The sequence below is a fragment of the Protomyctophum parallelum genome (assembly GCF_964188405.1).
Source record: "Protomyctophum parallelum genome assembly, chromosome: 11".
Taxonomy (NCBI): Eukaryota; Metazoa; Chordata; class Actinopteri; order Myctophiformes; family Myctophidae; genus Protomyctophum; species Protomyctophum parallelum.
This window is the reverse complement of record NC_139707.1, coordinates 1,358,566-1,371,362: the sequence shown is the minus strand read 5'-3', so window position 1 is coordinate 1,371,362 and position 12,797 is coordinate 1,358,566. Positions and strand designations below refer to the sequence as shown.

General features: G+C 44.4%; 1 protein-coding gene and 1 long non-coding RNA gene across 5 annotated transcripts in view; one reads left to right on the top strand and one right to left on the bottom strand.

Annotated features, from left to right (window-relative positions):
- LOC310866472 (NACHT, LRR and PYD domains-containing protein 3-like) overlaps window positions 1–12,797 on the top strand; it is a 362,173-nt gene that overhangs the window by 29,585 nt on the left and 319,791 nt on the right. For 3 of the 4 annotated variants that reach the window (XM_083776091.1, XM_083776092.1, XM_083776090.1), the window contains exon 4: window positions 11,448–11,506. The exons of the other annotated variant lie outside the window; for it this stretch is intronic. In XM_083776091.1, coding sequence (XP_083632217.1) covers window positions 11,448–11,506 — 59 coding nt within the window. The remainder of the gene's footprint in view (window positions 1–11,447; window positions 11,507–12,797) is intronic. 4 annotated transcript variants of the gene reach the window in all.
- Window positions 11,448–12,797, bottom strand: part of LOC310866473 — a 311,387-nt gene continuing 310,037 nt past the window's right edge. Inside the window, exon 3 of the long non-coding RNA XR_014569920.1 lies at window positions 11,448–11,497. This is a non-coding gene — a long non-coding RNA (uncharacterized lncRNA). The remainder of the gene's footprint in view (window positions 11,498–12,797) is intronic.

Here is a 12,797-nt window from a genome sequence, read left to right as displayed (position 1 = left end):
TCAACCACCTTATGGCAGACGCACCGCTCTGTTCCTTATGGCAGACGCACCGCTCTGTTCCTTATGGCAGACGCACCGCTCTGTTCCTTATGGCAGACGCACCGCTCTGTTCCTTATGGCAGACGCACCGCTCTGTTCCTTATGGCAGACGCACCGCTCTGTTCCTTATGGCAGACGCACCGCTCTGTTCCTTATGGCAGACGCACCGCTCTGTTCCTTATGGCAGACGCACCGCTCTGTTCCTTTTCAATCAAGGTTGATGTTTTAGGTTGTTATTAGAGAAAGTAAAAGATGAGTGTTAATTTCTTTTTCCATTTGCTGCTTTCTTTCGTTTTAGGGATTTTAGCTGATTTTGACAGGGGGCGGGGGCATTCGAGCATGGGGCTAAATATGTATTTTCTTTTACAAAATGTTATAGAGATTTATTTTTTGATTATTTACTATAGCCCTACTACACTGCCACAAAAGATCACAGGATCTGTCAAAAACAGCTAAATTCCTAAAACAAAAGAAAGCAGCAAATTAAAAAATATATACACTCATCTTTTACTTTCTCTTATTTATAAATAAACTAAATCCTGTTGATCCTCTCTTTGTAACAGGGTTGATCATCACAGAGCAGTCTCTCCTGTACCCAGCTGTGTCTCCATGAAGAGTGACTCTTCCATGCATGGACGAGTTGTCAGAACAACAAAGAGGAAACATCAAAGCCACATGGAAAACCCTAAACAACATCATTCGAGAAGGTATGGGAAAAGGGGAGTATCCCAGCTACTTCAATAAAGAAAACATAACCATAGACAACAACAACAAAATAGCCAATGAATTCAATGACTTCTTTGTAAATGTCGGTCCAACTTTAGCAAACGAGATAGTAGACCCAGGAGACAACGGCTTGGACTATACCGGAATCCACAATCTATCTTTGTCAAATGTGTACAGGAACAAGAGATACTGAATATGGTAAAATTAAAACCGATAGTTCAAACATTGACATGACACTAATCAAAAACATAATTGTCAAAATAATCAAACCGTTCACTCACATTTGTAACCTATGTTTCTCTACTGGCATCTTTCCCCACAACCATGAAATTAGCTAAAGTAATTCCCATCTACAAAAGTGGTGACAAACATCAACTACAGACCTATCTCCCTGCTATCTCAATTCTCAAAAATATTAGAAAAACTATTCGTTATTAGATTAGACTGCTTTATTAATAAACACCAGTTACTGAGTAACCACCAGCATGGGTTTCGGTCCAATATGTCCAAGACTTATTGACTTCAAAGATGGACACCACTCTACCGATCAAATGCTGAAACATGAACTCTTTTACAACCAACAGCTCCATCTGGTGTCTGAATTGTGTACTCCAAGTCAAATCAAACTTTGTTTCTAAACGCCTGAGTGACGCCAGGTCGATGCCAATATACAAAGAGTTGCAATACTCTATTCTTGATGAAATCAAAGCATGGATAACCATCTCCAGCTGTTTTTAGGGGGAGGTAGGATTTGACCGTGGCGATGATTGAAAGAAGAGAGTTTTAACGACGGAGCTGATTTGTTTATTAACTTTAAAATCTTTATAAAAAATAAAACCAAGAGGGGGACAGTGGTACAGCCGGTAGTGTGGTCCTGGGTTCGATTCCCGCTGTGGGTGCTGGGGGCGTGTTCTCTCCTCTGCTTCATCAGACCCCATACCCGACTCGGGGTTGGCGAAAGGGCCTTTCTGTGTGGAGTTTGTATGTTCCCCCCCGTGTCCCCTAGGGTAGGTACCCTCACACGTTCTCCCCGTGTCCCCTAGGGTAGGTACCCTCACATGTTCTCCCCGTGTCCCCTAGGGTAGGTACCCTCACATGTTCTCCCTGTGTCCCCTAGGGTAGGTACCCTCACATGTTCTCCCCGTGTCCCCTAGGGTAGGTACCCTCACATGTTCTCCCTGTGTCCCCTAGGGTAGGTACCCTCACATGTTCTCCCCATGTCCCCTAGGGTAGGTACCCTCACATGTTCTCCCCATGTCCCCTAGGGTAGGTACCCTCACAAAAAACATGCAGTAATCCTGGTCTCTAAACTACCTCCCCCTGGCCAGCCAGGGGGGCCTGATGGAGAGGAAAGGAACTTGTCGGAATAACGTGTTCTTTCCACGCTCTATGTCCGACCGGGGAAACTCTCCCCTGTCGGGTGAAAAGAAGCAGCTTGGACTCCTCATGCATAGAAGGGAGCATGAGGTCAGTCCGTTGCTCTCCCAGGTTGGCAGAGGAAGTGTAGTGCCCAGGATTACATTAGATAATTGACACCGGGTGAAAATCGTGGGATATAAAAAGTTAAAATGAAACCAAGATTTCTAGGAAATGGGTGGATGTTAGAACTTAACACACCCAGGGAGCTAAAGGATATTCTGGTCGGATGGTGGTAAAAAAACATATGATTTCAGTTTTGTTTGAATTGAGGGTGAGAAAGTTTACATTTTAAATAACTTATATAACTGAAATAGCTGTGGTCAATGTTTACAGCTGAATGTTTAGGTTTAACTTTATAAGCTTTTTGTTTGTTTTCAACTAAGAATAATCACGTTTGAGTAGAACTTCCTAGACTATGAAATTGCCAAGCCTGATATGATTGTCTATAAATCCTGTTGATCCTCTCTTTGTAACAGGGTTGATCATCACAGAGCAGTCTCTCCTGTACCCAGCTGTGTCTCCATGAAGAGTGACTCGTCCATGCATGGACTTATTGACTTCAAAGATGAACACCACTCTACTGATCAAAGGTTTGAATTTGAATTGACCAGATGGGTGATTGAAACATGAACTCCTTCACAACCAACAGCCTGTCAGGTGAAAAGAAGCAGCTTGCACTCCTCATGCATAGAAGGAAGCATGAGGTCAGTCCGTTGCTCTCCCAGGTTAGCAGAGGAAGTGTAGTGTCCAGGATTACATTAGATAATTGACACCGGGAGAAAAAATGCGTTGCAAAATCGTGGGATAAAAATTTAGAAAAAAGTAAAAATAAAACCAAGATTTCTAGGAAAGGGGTGGATGTTAGAACTTAACACACCCAGGGAGCTAAAGGATATTATGGTCGGATGGTGGTAAAAAAAACATATGATTTCAGTTTTGTTTTCATTTAGGGTGAGAAAGTTGACATTTTAAATAACTTATATAACTGAAATAGCTGTGGTCAATGTTTACAGCTGAATGTTTAGGTTTAACTTTATAAGCGTTTTATTTGTTTTCAACTAAGAATAATCACGTTTGAGTAGAACTTCCTAGACTATGAAATTGCCAAGCCTGATATGATTGTCTATAAATCCTGTTGATCCTCTCTTTGTAACAGGGTTGATCATCACAGAGCAGTCTCTCCTGTACCCAGCTGTGTCTCCATGAAGAGTGACTCGTCCATGCATGGACTTATTGACTTCAAAGATGGACACCACTCTACTGATCAAAGGTTGAAACATGAACTCCATCTGGTGTCTGAATTGTGTACTCCAAGTCAAATCAAATCAAACTTTATTTCTAAAGCATCTATCTTAGCAGATCTAATGGGGAGGGGCAGACATGGAGTAATGTGTTCACGTTTTATAGTGCCGGTGAGAAGGCGGGCAGCTGTGTTCTGCACTAGCTGTAAACGCCTGAGTGACGCCTGGTCGATGCCAATATACAAAGAGTTGCAATAATCTATTCTTGATTAAATCAAAGCATGGATAACCATCTCCAGCTGTTTTTAGGGGGAGGTAGGATTTGACCGTGGCGATGATTGGAAGAAGAGAGTTTTAACGACGGAGCTGATTTGTTTATTAAGTTTAAAATCTTTATCAAAAATAAAACCAAGAGGGGGGACAGTGGTACAGTCGGTAGTGTTGTCTCCTCACAGCTAGAAGGTCCTGGGTTCGATTCCCGCTTTGGGCGCTGGGGGCGTGTTCTCTCCTCTGCGTCATCAGAGCCCATACCTGAGGCGGGGTTGGCGAAAGGGCCTTTCTGTGTGGAGTTTGTATGTTCTCCCCGTGTCCCCTAAGCTAAATTCCAATACCGCAACTTTCACACTCGCTCACTCTCCTCGCGTCCTCCACTCGCTCCTCGGCTCCGCCCCCAGCGAGGAGGAGAGGAGGAGGAGAGGATTCAATGCGAGGACAGAGTGGTGGTCGAATTTTCCTCTGGAATCGGAATGTACTACGCTGTCATTTCAAAGCGACGGCACATTCCGCGATCACTAATGACGTGTATCAATTCAATTCAATTCAAAGGGCTTTATTGGCATGGGAAAACATACGTTAACATTGCCAAAGCAAAAGTGGTGTCACACAGCTGGATGCCTGGATCACTGGAACTCCGAACAGAGCCGTACAGTCTACAGAATAGACAATTCATCATTTTGTACATGTAACCGAGGGTCCGAGGCCAATGTGTATGTATTGGTAACATGTGCAAGGCAAGGCTATTTATTCCTGAAATAGTGAATAAGCGCCAGGATGCGCACACGTATAAATCACCCACTCCTCCGACAGCAGTCCTCCTCCGCGGTCTTTGCAAATAACGGACACTATAACAGGAATTAGGTATAGTCTCTCTGACTTACATATTCAGTTCAGTCCATATTTTTTTCATTTTTGTCACCGTCATTCATAGCAGTCTGTGCATTCAGGCATGCACAGAGATAAATTAACTATAGCTTTTGAGGTGCGCACAATATAGCCGGCCTAATTTCATATCCTACTTTTATTATGCTTATATAACACAACGCAATAAAGCCAGTGGCTTGTTGTGGTCCTTTCACTTTCACATAAGTAGGCTAGATAGGCTACTTTATCATTCTGAAAGCTCTATTTATTCAGCGAAAATGTGTCTCTTCAACAAACAGTTGAACAGTGCGTGCATGTGTGTGTTGGCCGTTGGGTCAGCGACTTCAGCCAGTCAGCCGGCCGGCAGCTAGTGGATGGGGGGGGGGGGGGGGGGGGTGCACAGTATCGGGTTTCATCAGTGTTTTCTGTGCCACATGTGGAGGAGGCGGACTTATGTCACTGGAGAAGGAAAAAAAACATGTACACGTGATACGGAAATCCGCTGCGAGGAGACAAAATACCCCACCGAGCCTGCACCTGATGTACACTCGCTCTATGCGGTCTCGGAGAGCTCACTCGGCTCCTCCACTCGACTCTCCTCTCCTCCTCGATGGAGCGCTTTAACAATCGGAACGTTAACCATTTCCGGGTCACGCTGGAATGACCCCGAGTGACCGAGTGGGAGTGAGCGAGTGTCTGAGATTTTGGGTATTGGAATTTAGCTCTAGGGTAGGTACCCTCACATGTTCTCCCCGTGTCCCCTAGGGTAGGTACCCTCACATGTTCTCCCCGTGTCCCCTAGGGTAGGTACCCTCACAAAAAACATGCAGTAATCCTGGTCTCTAAACTACCTCCCCCTGGCCAGCCAGGGGGGCCTGATGGAGAGGAAAGGAACTTGTCGGAATAACGTGTTCTTTCCATGCTCTACGTCCGACCGGGGAAACTCTCCCCTGTCAGGTGAAAAGAAGCAGCTTGGACTCCTCATGCATAGAAGGAAGCATGAGGTCAGTCCGTTGCTCTCCCAGGTGGGCAGAGGAAGTGTAGTGCCCAGGATTACATTAGATAATTGACACCAGGTGAAAATCGTGGGATAATTTTTTTGAAAAAAGTAAAAATAAAACCAAGATTTCTAGGAAAGGGGTGGATGTTAGAACTTAACACACCCAGGGAGCTAAAGGATATTATGGTCGGATGGTGGTAAAAAAACATATGATTTCAGTTTTGTTTTCATTTAGGGTGAGAAAGTTGACATTTTAAATAACTTATATAACTGAAATAGCTGTGGTCAATGTTTACAGCTGAATGTTTAGGTTTAACTTTATAAGCGTTTTATTTGTTTTCAACTAAGAATAATCACGTTTGAGTAGAACTTCCTAGACTATGAAATTGCCAAGCCTGATATGATTGTCTATAAATCCTGTTGATCCTCTCTTTGTAACAGGGTTGATCATCACAGAGCAGTCTCTCCTGTACCCAGCTGTGTCTCCATGAAGAGTGACTCGTCCATGCATGGACTTATTGACTTCAAAGATGGACACCACTCTACTGATCAAAGGTTGAAACATGAACTCCATCTGGTGTCTGAATTGTGTACTCCAAGTCAAATCAAATCAAACTTTATTTCTAAAGCATCTATCTGAGCAGATCTAATGGGGAGGGGCAGACATGGAGTAATGTGTTCACGTTTTATAGTGCCGGTGAGAAGGCGGGCAGCTGTGTTCTGCACTAGCTGTAAACGCCTGAGTGACGCCTGGTCGATGACAATATACAAAGAGTTGCAATAATCTATTCTTGATGAAATCAAAGCATGGATAACCATCTCCAGCTGTTTTTAGGGGGAGGTAGGATTTGACCGTGGCGATGATTGGAAGAAGAGAGTTTTAACGACGGAGCTGATTTGTTTATTAAGTTTAAAATCTTTATCAAAAATAAAACCAAGAGGGGGGACAGTGGTACAGCCGGTAGTGTTGTCGCCTCACAGCTAGAAGGTCCTGGGTTCGATTCCCGCTTTGGGCGCTGGGGGCGTGTTCTCTCCTCTGCGTCATCAGAGCCCATACCCGAGGCGGGGTTGGCGAAAGGGCCTTTCTGTGTGGAGTTTGTATGTTCTCCCCGTGTCCCCTAGGGTAGGTACCCTCACATGTTCTCCCCGTGTCCCCTAGGGTAGGTACCCTCACATGTTCTCCCCGTTTCCCCTAGGGTAGGTACCCTCACATGTTCTCCCCGTGTCCCCTAGGGTAGGTACCCTCACATGTTCTCCCCGTGTCCCCTAGGGTAGGTACCCTCACATGTTCTCCCCCCATGTCCCCTAGGGTAGGTAGTGGTACCCTCACAAAAAACATGCAGTAATCCTGGTCTCTAAACTACCTCCCCCTGGCCAGCCAGGGGGGCCTGATGGAGAGGAAAGGAACTTGTCGGAATAACGTGTTCTTTCCTCGCTCTATGTCCGACCGGGGAAACTCTCCCCTGTCGGGTGAAAAGAAGCAGCTTGGACTCCTCATGCATAGAAGGAAGCATGAGGTCAGTCCGTTGCTCTCCCAGGTTGGCAGAGGAAGTGTAGTGCCCAGGATTACATTAGATAATTGACACCTGGGTGAAAATCGTGGGATAATTTTTTTTTTTTTAAGTAAAAATAAAACCAAGATTTCTAGGAAATGGGTGGATGTTAGAACTTAACACACCCAGGGAGCTAAAGGATATTATGGTCGGATGGTGGTAAAAAAACATTATTTCAGTTTTGTTTTCTTTGAGGGTGAGAAAGTTTACATTTTAAATAACTTATATAACTGAAATAGCTGTGGTCAATGTTTACAGCTGAATGTTTTAGGTTTTACTTTATAAGCTTTTTGTTTGTTTTCAACTAAGAATAATCACGTTTGAGTAGAACTTCCTAGACTATGAAATTTCCAAGCCTGATATGATTGTCTATAAATCCTGTTGATCCTCTCTTTGTAACAGGGTTGATCATCACAGAGCAGTCTCTCCTGTACCCAGCTGTGTCTCCATGAAGAGTGACTCGTCCATGCATGGACTTATTGACTTCAAAGATGGACACCACTCTACTGATCAAAGGTTGAAACATGAACTCCATCTGGTGTCTGAATTGTGTACTCCAAGTCAAATCAAATCAAACTTTATTTCTAAAGCATCTATCTGAGCAGATCTAATGTGGAGGGGCAGACATGGAGTAATGTGTTCACGTTTTATAGTGCCGGTGAAAAGGCGGGCAGCTGTGTTCTGCACTAGCTGTAAACGCCTGAGTGACGCCTGGTCGATGACAATATACAAAGTGTTGCAATAATCTATTCTTGATGAAATCAAAGCATGGATAACCATCTCCAGCTGTTTTTAGGGGGAGGTAGGATTTGACCGTGGCGATGATTGGAAGAAGAGAGTTTTAACGACGGAGCTGATTTGTTTATTAAGTTTAAAATCTTCATCAAAAATAAAACCAAGAGGGGGGACAGTGGTACAGTCTGTAGTGTTGTCGCCTCACAGCTAGAAGGTCCTGGGTTCGATTCCCGCTTTGGGCGCTGGGGGCGTGTTCTCTCCTCTGCGTCATCAGAGCCCATACCCGAGGCGGGGTTGGCGAAAGGGCCTTTCTGTGTGGAGTTTGTATGTTCTCCCCGTGTCCCCTAGGGTAGGTACCCTCACATGTTCTCCCCGTGTCCCCTAGGGTAGGTACCCTCACATGTTCTCCCCGTTTCCCCTAGGGTAGGTACCCTCACATGTTCTCCCCGTGTCCCCTAGGGTAGGTACCCTCACATGTTCTCCCCGTGTCCCCTAGGGTAGGTACCCTCACATGTTCTCCCCGTGTCCCCTAGGGTAGGTACCGTCACAAAAAACATGCAGTAATCCTGGTCTCTATACTACCTCCCCCTGGCCAGCCAGGGGGGCCTGATGGAGAGGAAAGGAACTTGTCGGAATAACGTGTTCTTTCCACGCTCTACGTCCGACCGGGGAAACTCTCCCCTGTCGGGTGAAAAGAAGCAGCTTGGACTCCTCATGCATAGAAGGAAGCATGAGGTCAGTCCGTTGCTCTCCCAGGTTGGCAGAGGAAGTGTAGTGTCCAGGATTACATTAGATAATTGACACCGGGTGAAAATCGTGGGATAAAAAAATTGAAAAAAATAAATAAAACCAAGATTTCTAGGAAATGGGTCGATGTTAGAATTTAACACACCCAGGGAGCTAAAGGATATTATGGTCGGATGGTGGTAAAAAAATATATGATTTCAGTTTTGTTTTCATTGAGGGTGAGAAAGTTGACATTTTAAATAACTTATATAACTGAAATAGCTGTGGTCAATGCTTACAGCTGAATGTTTAGGTATAACTTTATAAGCTTTTTGTTTGTTTTCAACTAAGAATAATCACATTTGAGTTGAACTTCCTAGACTATGAAATTGCCAAGCCTGATATGATTGTCTATAAATCCTGTTGATCCTCTCTTTGTAACAGGGTTGATCATCACAGAGCAGTCTCTCCTGTACCCAGCTGTGTCTCCATGAAGAGTGACTCGTCCATGCATGGACTTATTGACTTCAAAGATGGACACCACTCTACTGATCAAAGGTTGAAACATGAACTCCATCTGGTGTCTGAATTGTGTACTCCAAGTCAAATCAAATCAAACTTTATTTCTAAAGCATCTATCTGAGCAGATCTAATGGGGAGGGGCAGACATGGAGTAATGTGTTCACGTTTTATAGTGCCGGTGAGAAGGCGGGCAGCTGTGTTCTGCACTAGCTGTAAACGCCTGAGTGACGCCTGGTCGATGCCCATATACAAAGAGTTGCAATAATCTATTCTTGATGAAATCAAAGCATGGATAACCATCTCCAGCTGTTTTTAGGGGGAGGTAGGATTTGACCGTGGCGATGATTGGAAGAAGAGAGTTTTAACGACGGAGCTGATTTGTTTATTAAGTTTAAAATCTTTATAAAAAATAAAACCAAGAGGGGGGACAGTGGTACAGCCGGTAGTGTTGTTGCCTCACAGCTAGAAGGTCCTGGGTTCGATTCCCGCTTTGGGCGCTGGGGTCGTGTTCTCTCCTCTGCGTCATCAGAGCCCATACCCGAGGCGGGGTTGGCGAAAGGGCCTTTCTGTGTGGAATTTGTATGTTCTCTCCGTTTCCCCTAGGGTAGGTACCCTCACATGTTCTCCCCGTGTTCCCTAGGGTAGGTACCCTCACATGTTCTCCCCGTGTCCCCTAGGGTAGGTACCCTCACATGTTCTCCCCGTGTCCCCTAGGGTAGGTACCCTCACATGTTCTCCCCGTGTCCCCTAGGGTAGGTACCCTCACATGTTCTCCCCGTGTCCCCTAGGGTAGGTACCCTCACATGTTCTCCCCGTGTCCCCTAGGGTAGGTACCCTCACATGTTCTCCCCGTGTCCCCTAGGGTAGGTACCCTCACATGTTCTCCCCGTGTCCCCTAGGGTAGGTACCCTCACATGTTCTCCCCGTGTCCCCTAGGGTAGGTACCCTCACAATATACAAAGAGTTGCAATCATCTATTCTTGATGAAATCAAAGCATGGATAACCATCTCCAGCTGTTTTAAGGGGAGGTATGATTTGACCGTGGCGATGATTGGAAGAAGAGAGTTTTAACGACGGAGCTGATTTGTTTATTAAGTTTAAAATCTTTATCAAAAATAAAACCAAGAGGGGGGACAGTGGTACAGCCGGTAGTGTTGTCGCCTCACAGCTAGAAGGTCCTGGGTTCGATTCCCGCTGTGGGCGCTGGGGGCGTGTTCTCTCCTCTGCGTCATCAGAGCCCATACCCGATGTCAGGGGCTAACCGGCTACCGTTAAGAAATATCCGAGTATGCTTATCAGCTTTAAGGTTAATTTGCATAATAATAAATGCGTGTTCTGATCTTAAATCCCTTTATTTTAGATTGTTTTTAGTAATAGTACAACATAAACATTACAGAGACTGTAGTTGTCACTGTACAATACTGTACAAAACAGTTGTCATGTTGCACACATGCCTAAAATTGCTGTTATTTGCGCCGCCCAGCTTGTCACACTCCAGGCTGCATGAACAGCGCTGCTCGGGCGCTGTTTTCTGCCCCCTCAATGTCCCAAAGTTCTCCCCACACTGGCACGGCTTACGGCTATCAAGTTAGCCATGTGCTATCCATGTTTGAGGGGTTTCTCGTCAGCGAAAAGTCAAGAAACAGAACACGGTGACATGCATGCTGATCGTCCTTAATAATTAAAAAAGGCTTAGCCCATGCGTCCAGTGGCTTTATAGTTGGGCTATAGGCTGCTCAGATCTGGACTGGACTTATTTATGTTTTGGAATAGAACCGGCGGACCTCTGTACTGTAGACGCGCAGATGCATGCGTGCAGATGTGATGCGTTGTTTATTGATGATTAAGCCTACAACAATTTATTTATATTGTTAAATGTTGCTTTAACAACATTTAGTTTGTCTTTTAAAAAGGAGCATAAATACATTTATACCATTCGTCTACCAACTTTAATTATGTAGCCTATACTATGCATATTACATTTGGGGTAAAAAAATAAAAAATAAAATAAAATAAAAAACAACCGTTAATTAACCGGCTGGAAAATTAACCGTTAGATACATATGTATCTATATGTATATATTATATTGTCTTCATCTATATGTATCCATATATTCTATTGTCTTCATATATATATGTATCTATATGTATATATTCTATTGTCTTCATCTATATGTATATATTCTATTGTCTTCATCTATATGTATCTATTCTATTGTCTTCATCTATATGTATATATTCTATTGTCTTCATCTATATGTATATATTCTATTGTCTTCATCTATATGTATATATTCTATTGTCTTCATCTATATGTATATATTCTATTGTCTTCATCTCCACAGAGAGACATTCAGAAACACACCTGGACAGAAGACATTCAGTCGAACCACACCTGGACACAGTAAGACTGGACACATTTTACACCAACATTTTATTTCAATGAATGGAATGTTTAAATAGCAGCAGACTCATCAGATTAAATATACTCGTTGTATTCCTGTCTCAATGTCCAAATACTGATGATAAACACATACATTTAGACTAAAAAAACGATCCAATCTTGTTTATTTTAGCCAATTTTCTCCTTTTTTTCTTTTACAAATTTAGATTTTCTGTAGGATATATATACATAGTAGTTTTAATGCTATGGATTGTTCAATGTAAAGTTGTAAATGAAGCATAATGTTTACCATGTATTAATTGTCTCCTCATATCAGATGTCCGTCTGCCGGAGTATTTAAAGGTCTATAAGGTCACTTTCGACGGTCTTGATCATGTGGCATACGTCACTGAAGAGTCCTCCTCCCTCTCCGACATCTACACAGAACTCCACCTATCAGCGGGAGGGAGTGAAGGGGTTAATCAGCAACATGAGGTGTGGCAGCTTGAGACCGCCTCCAGCATGAAGACCCTCTATGACGTCATAATCAAGTGCCGTGCCATCTTTAAGACCCTCCTCCCTGGCAGAGACACACCCAGCAGCAGAGTTCTGACCATTGGCATCGCTGGCATCGGGAAGACATTCTCTGCGCGTAAGTTCGCTCTGGACTGGGCGAGAGGTTTGGAGAACCAAGACATCAATCTCCTGGTTTTCTTCGCATTCCGGGAGCTGAACTTGGTCCGAGATGAGCAGCACAGTCTTCTCTCACTGATCCATGTTTTCCATCCAACGTTAGAGAAGGTCACAGCAGAGCAGCTCGCTGCCTGGAAAGTTGGCTTCATCTTCGATGGTCTCGATGAAAGCAGGTTTCCGCTGAAATTCCAGAACATTGACGTCGATTCCGACGCCTTCGACAACAATGACGTCGTCTCTGATGTCACGGTGACATCATCGGTGGGCCTGCTGTTGACGAACCTCATCAAGAGGAATCTGCTCCCCTCGGCTCTCCTCTGGATAACCACCAGACCTGCAGCAGCCTATCAGATCCCTCCTGAATGCGTTGACATGGTGACAGAAATACGAGGGTTCACAGACCCCCAGAAGGAGGAGTTCTTCAGGAAGATGTTCAGTGATGATGAGGAGCTGGCCAGCACCATCATCTCACACGTGAAGACATCAAAGAGCATCCACATCATGTGTCACATCCCAGTCTTCTGTTGGATGACTGCTACCGTTGTGGAGGACCTGGTGAAGACAGGCAAGACAGGACAGCTGCCCAAGACCCTGACCGGGATGTTCAGCCTCTTCATAT